At 45.4% G+C, this 12,093-nt stretch overlaps 3 protein-coding genes across 4 annotated transcripts in view; 2 read left to right on the top strand and 1 right to left on the bottom strand.

The window, feature by feature from the left end:
- The window catches only part of LOC144232916 (histone H1.1-like), a 35,213-nt gene extending 25,254 nt beyond the window's left edge, over positions 1-9,959 (bottom strand). Inside the window, exon 1 of one of the 2 annotated variants that reach the window (XM_077765761.1) lies at positions 9,744-9,959. In XM_077765761.1, the coding sequence (XP_077621887.1) occupies positions 9,744-9,935 (192 nt within the window). In that variant the 5' untranslated portion in view covers positions 9,936-9,959. The remainder of the gene's footprint in view (positions 1-9,743) is intronic. The other variant, XM_077765760.1, reaches the window with a different exon arrangement.
- LOC144232865 (histone H2A type 1-E) lies at positions 204-662 on the top strand. Its single transcript, XM_077765702.1, has one exon. The coding sequence runs from the start codon at positions 214-216 to the stop codon at positions 604-606; it is 393 nt and encodes a 130-aa protein (XP_077621828.1). The 5' UTR covers positions 204-213; the 3' UTR covers positions 607-662.
- LOC144232864 (histone H3.1) lies at positions 1,513-1,923 on the top strand. Its single transcript, XM_077765701.1, has one exon. The coding sequence runs from the start codon at positions 1,513-1,515 to the stop codon at positions 1,921-1,923; it is 411 nt and encodes a 136-aa protein (XP_077621827.1).
- Positions 9,960-12,093: the final 2,134 nt, after the last annotated feature.

Raw genomic sequence — 12,093 nt, 5'->3', positions numbered from 1 at the left:
AGCAGAACACATGCATTAAGGGGAGGGCTTTATGCAAATAAAGGATTCACAGTTTCTCTTCCTATTGGATACAAAGGCAAACATATTTTGACCAATGAGATAGCTTATTGACTCATACCCGCGCTGCTTATAAAATGGTTTTTTTTTTTCTGATACGCGGAGTTAGTCCTCTCAAATATCATATCTCTAGCTTGCGAATTAAGTCCGCTTGACATGTCCGGACGCGGGAAGCAGGGCGGCAAGGCGCGCGCCAAGGCCAAGACGCGCTCGTCGCGGGCCGGGCTGCAGTTCCCGGTGGGCCGCGTGCACCGCCTGCTGCGCAAGGGCAACTACGCCGAGCGGGTCGGGGCCGGCGCGCCCGTGTACCTGGCGGCCGTGCTCGAGTACCTGACGGCCGAGATCCTGGAGCTGGCGGGCAACGCGGCGCGCGACAACAAGAAGACGCGCATCATCCCGCGCCACCTGCAGCTGGCCATCCGCAACGACGAGGAGCTCAACAAGCTGCTGGGCCGCGTCACCATCGCGCAGGGCGGCGTCCTGCCCAACATCCAGGCCGTGCTGCTGCCCAAGAAGACCGAGAGCCACCACAAGGCCAAGGGCAAGTGAGGTCTCGGCCGGAACACCCCGGATCTTCCACATTCCTACAGCTAATTAAAGGCTCTTTTCAGAGCCATCCACACTTTCACCTGAAAAGCTGGTAACCTGATTGTGCCATGTTGGTAAAATTAGTCCTGAATCTTTGTAAAAGGCCAGGTAACGTTAAAGCCTTTCTCAAAAAAAAAAAAAAAATAGAACTAAACTACAAGAAAGCAAAGGGGCTCAAATGTAAGCATAACAAGTAAAGGGGCTCAAATGTAAGCATAACAAGTAAAGGTTCAAATGTAAGGATAACAAACAGAACGGAAATTTGCGTTTAGCCAATAAGAAAGCCGCGCGCGATTTTCAAATTGAGTTTAAGGAAAATCCATTTTTTCAAACCGAAGTCCGAGATCATTTGTTGCTGGCCATTGTGCGTATCTAGAATTACCAGACCAAGTCCACCTACGGACCCTGCCATATAGTTTCACGCGAGAAAACGATTAATGGAGGTATCATGGCCAATGACAGTGGCAGTCCAGGCACCGGAGATTTACTTTAAAATAATTCATCCAACCGTCCAGGGGAAAAGACAAGACCGCTACACTCAGGGAAGTGGGCAGGACTGGTAACATTCGAGCCTGCCGAGAACTGAGAATCTCCGGTCCCACTTAGCTTTACGGAACCACATTTCAAATGGAGAAATCCTCGTTACAGTAGGTGAAAGGATAAAACACCCTTGACACCGAAAAGAGGCGTAGAGGTGGAGTAATTCATCCAATCAGGCTTTCCAGTAATTAATCTGACCTCCAACCAATGGTTTTCTCGCGCGGAACTTTTGAAAAATTACAAGACCAATCAGAATGCTTCTTACTGTATATAAAGGGAATTTCGTCCTTGGCGGCCAGGTTCTGGGTGTGCCTTTAGTTGCTCCAAATGGCTCGCACGAAGCAGACGGCGCGCAAGTCGACGGGCGGCAAGGCCCCGCGCAAGCAGCTGGCCACCAAGGCGGCCCGCAAGAGCGCGCCGGCCACGGGCGGCGTCAAGAAGCCGCACCGCTACCGGCCCGGCACGGTGGCCCTGCGCGAGATCCGCCGCTACCAGAAGTCCACCGAGCTGCTCATCCGCAAGCTGCCGTTCCAGCGGCTGGTGCGCGAGATCGCGCAGGACTTCAAGACCGACCTGCGCTTCCAGAGCTCGGCCGTCATGGCGCTGCAGGAGGCGTGCGAGGCCTACCTGGTGGGGCTCTTCGAGGACACCAACCTGTGCGCCATCCACGCCAAGCGCGTCACCATCATGCCCAAGGACATCCAGCTGGCGCGCCGCATCCGCGGCGAGCGGGCGTAAAGTCGACTTCTGGTTGAAAAAGGCTCTTTTCAGAGCCACCCACACCTTCTCTTAAAGCAGCTGTAGCTTAGCAAAGTATTGGGGCTTATTTGAACCGGTACGGAAAGTAGTAATTTACAGATGTGTTTCTAGTGGTAAGTATCTGAACATTGCATGTCCCTTACTCCTAGTCAGTTCTGTTAGCAAGTGCTGGCGACTTGTAGAATACAGACCTAATTTTCTCACAATTTAGACAAGTTTAACGTGTATACAGGAAATTGAGGACAAAGTATAAAATTGGATTTGAGTTTTCCAGGGATTTCTTTTTAATGTTTATATTTGAGAGATCTTGCGAGTAGGGGAGGGCCAGAGATGGGAGACCCAGACTCTAGCTCTGAAGTTGTCTGTACAAAGTCTGATAACGCGGGGCTCGAACTCCGCAACCATGATATCGTGAAGCGAGCGAAAGCTGGAGGCTTAGCTGACTGAACCACCCAGGCGCCCCCTCCAGGGAGTTTTCGGTTGTTGTTTTTAACATTTGTAGTGCAGTTCTCTGAAACGCTCATTCTTAGATTGCATTTTCTACCTGGTTGGGTTGTAATCAAAGAGAACAGCATTTACTTACGGAGTTTGTAGGAGCTCCTGACCATCTCCTGTACTTCCTTCTAGTCCACTTATAATAAAAATCAATCTAGTTAACATGATCAGTATCCATCAAGTTTTCAGTAGTCCACGAAAGTCATGTATCCTCACTCCTGACTCAAGTATTGGTCTACTTGACATGGGATTGAAGCTCAAGTGATAGAAACTGACTTCAGTACTCCCCACCAGAGACCCACTAAAGACCTTCATGCAACAAAATAAATAAGCCTTATCAGTATCCAAATTTCTTTGCTTCTGCAACTTGAAATCAATGGGATTTGAGATACGGAAGAGTTGCAACATTAGAGCACTCTCTTACCCATATCCCCTTTTAATAAGTACAAAATCACCCACTTATGTGTTAATTTCTTTGTTAATTTCCTAAGTTTAAAAGTATAATTGTAGTTCAAGTTTTTCTGAGGCCTAAAATTTACACAACTTGGCAACTCTTAATTCAAAATTTCAAATTTGAAACTAGATAGTGAATATTAATTTTTAGTGGAAAGATGAGCCAAATTCCAATTTTGCAAAAATAAAACCATAGCCATCACAAAGCAGAAAAATAGCACGTTTTATTAACTCTCGAATACAACACTATAAGGCTTATTTTCCTGTTTTTGTCTGCGTATTCTGACCTCATATTCACTTGAAAGTTATTTTGTAATATTTTCCATATATACAATAGGAAGAGAATTCAGAACTTCCTCCAGCACGATTGATCACAAATTGTTTTGTTCTCTTGATCACTTAGTAGAATATCAGCTTCAAAGCACATTACTGGTAATGTCATGTATAAGACCATTTTCAAATTTAGAAAATCCCATTGAGCTTCTTGCATACGCGAGCTGTAAAATTTAGAAGAATTGTTCATGGACTGGCTTCCAGTTCTGTACATTTCAAATCTTAATTCATCTGTACTATACGCTCACTGCCAGTGCGGTTGCTAGGAATATGTAGATGTCATATAACAACATTAAGTCTAACATCTTTTTGTCCGTAATCCAGGTGTTTGTCTGTGAACAAGAGAAAACTCCTTAACACCATTCTAACATCAGATTGGCCAGAACAACTGAACTGTATATGAACACATCTGCAAATCATACTTTATATCTCATTAACCCCAAACTGAATATATTCAGCTAAGTTTTCTCTTACCCAAATCCAGATACGTTCTTCAGTATCTCAACATAATCAGACAAAAGTGAACCATCATGAAAGGGAAGATTAACCGCCAATAAACAAGTTTAACCAGCTGTGAATGAAATATCTTAACGTTGAAATTTTACAAAAAATGAGACCCAGTCAAGAGCCCCTTCTCAGGCCTTTGGGCCTAACATTTGAGTTTCATTAGCTTCCGGGTAAATCTGCTTCTGATCACTGGCTATGATTTTCTAAATTATATACAGCCTTCCCCTGCCTCTTACCAATCAGGTCTCAGCAGAGCGCCCTAGGAGTTGAGAATCACTGGTAGGCCTCTGGGATAGAGCTTTGCTTTCCATGATGCTTGGAACTTCTCAGAGTTATCAGGAGGACAAAACTTTGTGGGGAGGATATAAAGTCAGTTCTGAGCAGTTTGAACATTTCCAGTGTGAAGGTGAGTTCCCTGGGACAGTGTTACAGGGGGCTATTGGTCTATTCTGGACTGAATATCATCTTTCTTTAGAGAAGGCCCCATGGAAGAGGTCCCCACATTTTCACTGGAGTCCATCAAATAGCTACCATCCATAGTTCGCCATGGGTCAAGTAGCACATGAACCGATTGGCCTGAACTATTCTAGACTATTCTTTTTTTTTTTTCAATGTTTTATTTATTTCTGAGAGAGAGAGAGATAGAGACAGCACGAGCAGCGGAGGGTCAGAGAGAGGGGGAGACACAGAATATGAAGCAGGCTCCAGGCTCTGAGCTAGCTGTCAGCACAGAGCCCGACGCGAGGCTCGAACCCATGACCCATGAGATCATGACCTGAGCTGAAGTCGGATGCTCAACCAACTGAGCCGCCCAGGCGCTCCTATTCTAGACCATTCTTAATTCAACCCTGAAAATCAAGTTCTCTCACTGTCTTCATTTTATAGAGGAAGAAGCCTAAGAGATTTTAGTTAATTGGCCAAATTCATAACAGATACCATTGACAGGCAAGCTCACACTAAACCTACACACTAAATATCTTCTGATCAATAAGATTGCCTGGAAATGGATTCTTTGACCTAGTTCCTCCTCAAAGGTAAACTCTGTCTCACAGATTAGTGGATGGGTGGGAAATGCAGTGGCCTGGCCTGCGCTACATTCTGTGATCAGAGCCCTCTGGTCCGTGGCTTGGCATGAGAGGAATGTGTAGGATGTAGAGAAGAAACATCACCTTTCAGGAATCTCTCTGGGCTTCAGGACCAGCTCAGATTGATCATTTCCTTGGAAACATCTGGATTTTACTACAGAGCAAGTATTTGCCTGTGTCTTCTCCACAGTATTTAGTTACTGTGAAACTGTATCATCCAAGATAGTGGCCACTAGCCATATATGACTCTGAAGCCCCTGAAATGTGGCAAGTCCAAATTGACATGAGCTTTAAATGTAAAATACATACCAAGTTCCAAAGAGTTGTCTGAAAAATAGAATTTAAAAAATCTCCTTAATATTTTTATGTTAGATAATTTGTTGAAATATTTCTATAATAGTGATTTAAAGTGCTATTAAAATCAATTTTCCTTGTTCCTTTTTGCTTTTTAAAATGCAGCTACTAATGCAGGGGCGCCTGGGTGGCTCAGTCTGATAAGCGTCCAACTTCGGATCAGATCAGACCTCATGGTTCGTAGGTTCAAGCCCCGCAGCGGGCTCTGTGCTGACAGCTAGCTCAGAGCCTGGAGCCTGCTTCCAATTCTGTGTCTCCCTCGCTCTCTGCCCCTCCCCCACTCATGCTGTGTCTCAAAAATTAATAAACTATAAAAAATTTAAAAAACAAAAAATAAAATAAATAAAAATAAATAAAATGCAGCTACTAGAAAATTTCAAAAAACCTATGTGGCTCTCACTGTATTTCTGAGGGAAAGCACTTTTATGCAGAGGGTAAGGTCACTGGCTTACCGAGCAGAAATTAACTAGATCTGTTCTTTTTTTTTTTTTTAATTTTTTTATGTTTTATTTATTTCTAGGAGAGAGAGAGAGACAGCGTGAGCAGGGGAGGGTCAGAGAGAGAGGGAGTCACAGACTGAAACAGGCTCCAGGCTCTGAGCTGGCAGTCAGCACAGAGCCCGACGCGGGGCTCGAACCCACCGACCGCGAGATCATGACCTAAGCGAAAGTCGGACGCTTAACCAACTAAGCCACCCAGGCGCCCCTAGATCTGTTCTTAATATCACCAGTCCTCAGTAATCACGACACCTCCCTCAAAGTGCTGTGATGAGAAGGTGGTTTGAAAAGAAATGGAGGGGCGCCTGGGTGGCTCAGTCTGTGAAGCGTTTGACTTCAGCTCAGGTCATGGTCTCACGGTTCATGAGTTTGGGCCCCACATCGGGCTCTGTGCTGACTGCCTGGAGCCTGGAGCCTGCTTCGGATTCTGTGTCCCTCTCTGCCCCTTCCCCACTTGCTTGCTCGCTCTCTCTCTCTCAAAAATAATAAGTAAACATTAAGAAAAAAATGGAGAGTGCTCCACAACAATGTTCAGCACGCTGTAAAATAGACCTCAGGAACTGCTAGCTCCCCACACTGTGCTGTTCCCACTGTGCCCTAAAGCCCGGCTCTACTCTGAAATCCTCTAATGACGTCACTGCCTCGCACTGGACCTGTTCACCTCTGGCACGGATTTCAACCCAATGTTACTCTCTACATTTTCCTTAGGCGTAGAATCATACCTAGAGCTTTGCCTATGAGAAGTAATAGGGTATTTAATTTTTCAGCCATGAGAACACTTACGTATGCGCAGAAGATATTTTAAAGGTTGGGTAAAATGCATTAAAGTAACTTAATTTCTGAGTTACGCTTTTATCATACCTGGACATAAGATCATGAATTTTCATGTTGAATTATCAGTCAGCAATTTAGTTTATGCAGTAATCATTGCCAGGTTTAGTTAATCAGCCATGTTTCGACAATTATTTGAATATATTACTGCTGTTATCAGTATTATTTTATAATATAAAGTAGAATATTGAAAATGATATGAATAATGTCAAAATAAAATATAGACTTTTTAAACTAAATCAAGACAATGATCTTTTTTTTTTTAAAGTTTTTATTTTATTTCTGAGAGGGAGAGAGACAGACAGTGTAAGCAGGGGAGGGTCAGAGAGAGACCGAGATACAGAATCTGAAACAGGCTGCAGGCTCTGAGTTAGCTGTCAGCCCAGAGCCCGGACGCAGGGCTCAACGCAGGGCTCGGACCCAGGAACCATGAGATCATGACCTGAGCTGAAGTCAGATGCTCAACCAGCTGGGCCACCCAGGTGCCCCCAAGGATCTTTTTCTTAAAGCAGCCAGCATAGAGTCTACTCAATGGCTTACCGTATTAGACCTAAGCCAGTCAACTTTGTGAATACCTGTGAGGGGTTGGACCAAAATCAAGGAAACCTATTAATGAAGATCCTATTAAAAGTCCAGGCAAAATTAGAGATTTTTATGATAATTTTTAGCTGTGAGTGAACTCTCCCTTCATGCTTACTAGAGAAGGCATATATCTGTTTTTGAGGAATACATTTCATTTGCATCGGTTAAGGGTACCTATGCAAATATCTTTGCAGGAGACATTCAACGTTAGGGTCAATTGTAAGCATATAAACCCCAAAAGTGTGTGGACTTGAAACCACACGAAGGGGAAAAGGAATATGGACGTGGATGATGCCATTAGCATTTAACTGTGGTTAAATTTAAGTGTCCTCATTGGGTCTCCTGGTTACCGCGACATGACCCAACCTGAACCAAGGGAGACCCCTGCCCCAGTGACAGAAATACAGGTGGCCCGGAGAACCCGGAACTCCCCTGTCAGGAACCCAGAGAACACAGCCCTATGCGTCTCTGTCTCTGCTCTTGGCCCCATTCTGCATTTTTGATTCACCAGGCCTCCCAGTTTCTCCTACAGAAAACCTAAGAAGGCAACTCCCAGCCACTGACATCAGGTCACCTTAGTTTCCACAACAGTTCCAGTCTCTGAACAGAGAATGTTTGATTGGTTCATAGTGGCCCAATGACTTTTGGACCCATCAACCACCCTTGGAGGTCAAAAGTTTAGGTCCACAGAGGACACTATATATGAAGACACACTGATATATGCAAGCTTTAAACCAAGGATGAGGCTAGAGAACAGGATATTTGGGACCAGAGGGCATTCTAGAGTTTTATTGTCCATAAGGCTGCCATGAGCCACATACAGTTAACTGAGTTCTTGAAACAGCCAAGTAGGAACTGAGATGTGCTGTTTGTGTAAAATACATGGAGATTCCAAAGATGTCATATGAGAAACAAAAAAGAATGTAAAATCTCTCATAAATGTTTTTACATCGATTTTGTGTTGAGCAAGAATATTTTGGGTGTTAGGTTAAATAAATTATGTTTTTTTAATATTTATTTTTGTGTTGGGGGGGTGCAGAGAGAAAGACTGAGGATCTGAAGAGCCTGATGTGGGGCTCAAACTCACAAACCATGAAATCATGACCTGAGCAGAAGTCAGATGGTTAACCGACTGAGCCACTCAGGCACCCCTAAATTATGTTAAAACTAATTTTACCGTTTCTTTTTCCTTACTTAATTTGGCAATAGACAGAACTGTTCTAGAGGTTGTTAATTCACTCAGGCATAGATCCCTTCCATTACTGGTTATCTTCAATGTGTACTTTATGAGAGGCGGGCCCTGAAGGAATAAAAAATCTCTTGGGTTGTCATTTCTAACAGCAAGAAAGACGACAAAATATCTGGAAATAAAAGGTATATTATGAAATATGAAGATCTGTTTGCAGAAAATTTGAAACATTCTCCACAGGTACAAAATATTGGGGGGTGGGGGGGAATGTAAACACATAAGATGTTCTTGAAAATTCAACCTCTCCCCAAACTAGTTTGTAAATTTAACACCACCCCAATAAAATTACAATAGGATATTGAGGTATTTTTATGTGTAATGGAAGGGTGAGGAGGTGGGGTGGAAGAAAGTATCTTAAAATGTATTTGGGAAAACAAACAAAAAATAGAATAACCAGGAAATTCTGAAAAAGAAGAGCAACGAGAGGGAATGAGCTCTATCCGCTCTCAGCCATAGCATGTCAGTTTCTTAAACATTCCATTTTTATTTCAGCACCTACTATGCATTATGTATTCCCACCACTGAAGACAGTGCAGTGAACAGTACTTAACAGTATGCTCTCACTGAAGAAACGGCCAGAAAGATCAAAGGGGCAAAATAGAAAACGAAGGATTACTCCACTTGGCCACTTTCTTGGAATTTAGCCTATGATAAAGGTGGCATCTCAAATGGGGGTGAGGTGGGGAGGAGAAGGGAGGCAGAAATGGAAGAGTTGTACGCATTTATTACACCTTGTAACAAACTACAGGGGTTTCAATTGTTTTTTTTTAAGGTGAAATTGACAACACAAAAATTACTGAAACCATGGGAAAACTTTCTTTGCATTTACGCGCGCGCGTGCGCGCTGTGCTCTCCAAGGGGAGGTCTTCCTATACATGAAAACCAACATTAAAGTACCCGTTCTGTTGGGAGGGGCGGTGCGGACAGGAGGGAGCTCCGTGGTCACTACCGGTAACGGGGGGATTAATCTAAGTTGATCAGCGACTACATCGGTCGTTGCGGCAACGGGCCCAAAACTGAGGGGCCGGAAGCCCGGGTTCCCGGAATTGTCTCGGGAAAACCTGGCTTCACCAGAATGCCAACACGACGCTGGACTTCCCTCTGCCCAGAAGAAACGCCATCAACGTGAAAGAAGCGCAGGTAACACCGTGAACATAAAGGCCTTCGTTAGAGACGTCACATCACACACGCATACGTTCCCAAGTTTACCCGTACGTGACTCGCGTAGAAACCGCTGGGACTTCGGACCGCGCAAAAATGAGTTTCAAGCCTCTCCGCTGTTTAGATGTTGACGTCTACCTAAAACGACGCTCGGTGGCCCGCTGCCGGGACAAGATGGCCGACGAAGGGCTGTTCTGACGCACTCCAGTCCGCCACACCGTTGCGCTAAGTTACCCGACGCGACGGACGNGCCTTCTTGAGCGCGGCCAGGGACACGCCGCTGCGCTCTTTGGAGGCGGCCACGGCCTTGGTGATGAGCTCGGACACGGGCGGCCCGGACGCCTTGCGGCGCGCCCCCGCGGGCTTCTTGGCCGCCTTCTTCTTCACCGGGGCCTTCTCCGCGGGGGGCGCGGCGGCGGGAGCGGCGGGAGCGGTCTCCGACATGCTGCGGCTGCAGGACCGGGGGCAAGTGGCAGAGCGCCGTGGGTGCNNNGAAAACACCAGCCGCCCACACCTGCAGCCTAGGGGTGAAGGGGGAGGAAGCCCAGGGCGGAGACCGTGCCCAGCTCTTTCCCGGAGATCAGTGGTGGCTCTGAAAAGAGCCTTTGTGGGTTTTGGAAGCAGGCGTCCACAGCCTACTTCTTTTTGGGCGCAGCCTTCTTGGGCTTGGCGACCTTGGGCTTGGCGGCCTTGGGCTTCACGGCCTTGGCTGCGCTCTTGGCNCCGGCCGCCGTATATATAGAGCGCAGGCGCGCGCTGATTGGTGCTCGGCGCGCCCGCCTGGCTGGCAGGCTCCGAGCCGCCGCCGTGCGCTCAAGTTGTGTTTGTTCCACTCCACAAAAGGGGGAAAATGTTAAAATGCCCCGCACCAAATCTCCCGGCTTTGGTCGGAAAAGGATCCGAGAAGCCTCAGGCTCCGGGCTCTCCATTTATTTTTTCCGCAACCCCAAAGACGTCGCGTCCAGGCGCCCCCAACTCCCCCAACTCCTAGGGAAGTCCAGGACAGTCGGAGACCACTTTCTGTTTTTCTCTGAAATTACCTGTTCGCTCCTTAGCCCCTGAAAGTTCTTTTTCTCAGGGGTGGTTGGGCACATGGTTGTCTTCTTTGGGAGACAAAAACGAAATAGTTTCCACCTAAATTTTCACTATAATTCTCTTTCTTCGCGAGGGAAGTAACACAGGTCCTCTGTGAATTCTGCGCACAGATCCACAGGAACCGGGGCTGGGACCAGGATCCCGGGCCAGTCCAAAGCAGCCAGGGGTGGGTGAAAGGGGGTCCGTAAGCCTTGGGGGGTGTCCTGGATCGTGGGGGGTTAGAGACTTAAATCTTAGATTTGAAGACACTGAAATTCTGTATCAAATCCGTCTTTTCATCGATGGGGGCGGGGCACTCTTCACTTCTCCAAAGGCGAGAAATTGGGCAGTTTGTAAAAAAGATCTCAGGTTCCCCTCTGGGTTGTGCAAGGCAGGGGGTCAGACCCTCAAGAATAGGGATCATAAGGGAAGAAGGGAGACCCCCCACCGCCCGAGCCTGCAAAGAATCCTCAATAGGCTTGGCAGCTATAGACGTTGAGATGATCTCTTTTCAAAGAAAACAAGCATTTATTTATTGTTATATTTTCCAATAAAGAGATGAATTTCAGCACGTGAAAATTCTAGATTACTTTCCGTAACAATATCTAACTCATGTTATGGTATACAAGGACTCTAACTGGGGATTCGATGACCTCAACGGAAGTAAAGCAGCTAACATTAATACCATACAGGTTTATAACATGAGCTAGAGATCTAAAGGAGAACAAAATGGATGGCAAATTTTTAAATAGAAATAGAGGGAAAATCCTAGAACACGTAAATGATTATGCCATTTTTTTTTGTTGTTGATAAGATCACCCTTTCTCATCCCCTTTTAAGCCTGGTCATTCAGATTATATTCTAAAGTTTGTTTTGTCCTTAGAGAGAAAGGAAGTCTTACAACTTACCTGACATTTCCATTCAAATATACAGCTACAGGAAAATGTGTATTCAAGGTGCCAGCCTTAGATTGTGGTCCAAAAAGGTTGTACAAATTAAGTTCAGTGATGGGGGGGCGGGGGGAGACATCTTTTAGACTAAGGATGACTCCATATAAGTTTCACTGAATAACATTTGTTCAACATTTGGAAATTGTGTCTACTACTGATCATGTCCTCTGAGAATTACCAGCCTAATAAGATTAGTGATGGCTGAATTAGCAGCCATAGAAAACCACTTTACACCTGCCATCTCTCTCTGTGACTTTGGATATACGAATTGTAAGAAATTATTGAAAGTGTCTGAACAACTGAGGGAATTTTCCTAATTTACTAATCATATTAATATATTTTGGTGTCAAAGTAACAAAATAAACTAAGAGCGTGCCACTTTGCTCTGATTCTATGTGCAGTGGCTTCCCCCCTCCCTACACCCACACAGCCATGTGAAATTCAGTTAAGTGTGATTTACCACCAGGAAAATAGCAATGTAGAATCTTTTTTTTTTTTATATTTTTATTTATTTCTAGGAGAGAGAGAGAGACAGCGTGAGCAGGGGAGGGTCAGAGAGAGAGGGAGACACAGACTCT

The sequence above is a fragment of the Crocuta crocuta genome, unplaced genomic scaffold, assembly GCF_008692635.1.
Source record: "Crocuta crocuta isolate KB4526 unplaced genomic scaffold, BGI_CrCroc_1.0 scaffold811, whole genome shotgun sequence".
In the NCBI taxonomy this organism is placed as follows: domain Eukaryota; kingdom Metazoa; phylum Chordata; class Mammalia; order Carnivora; family Hyaenidae; genus Crocuta; species Crocuta crocuta.
Note: the sequence above shows the minus strand (reverse complement) of the source record. Positions and strands in the feature narration are given on the sequence as shown.

Coding starts and splice junctions, on each gene's coding strand:
- LOC144232865 (XM_077765702.1), top strand. CDS start 214: ATGTCCGGACGCGGGAAGCAGGGCGGCAAGGCGCGCGCCAAGGCCAAG.
- LOC144232864 (XM_077765701.1), top strand. CDS start 1,513: ATGGCTCGCACGAAGCAGACGGCGCGCAAGTCGACGGGCGGCAAGGCC.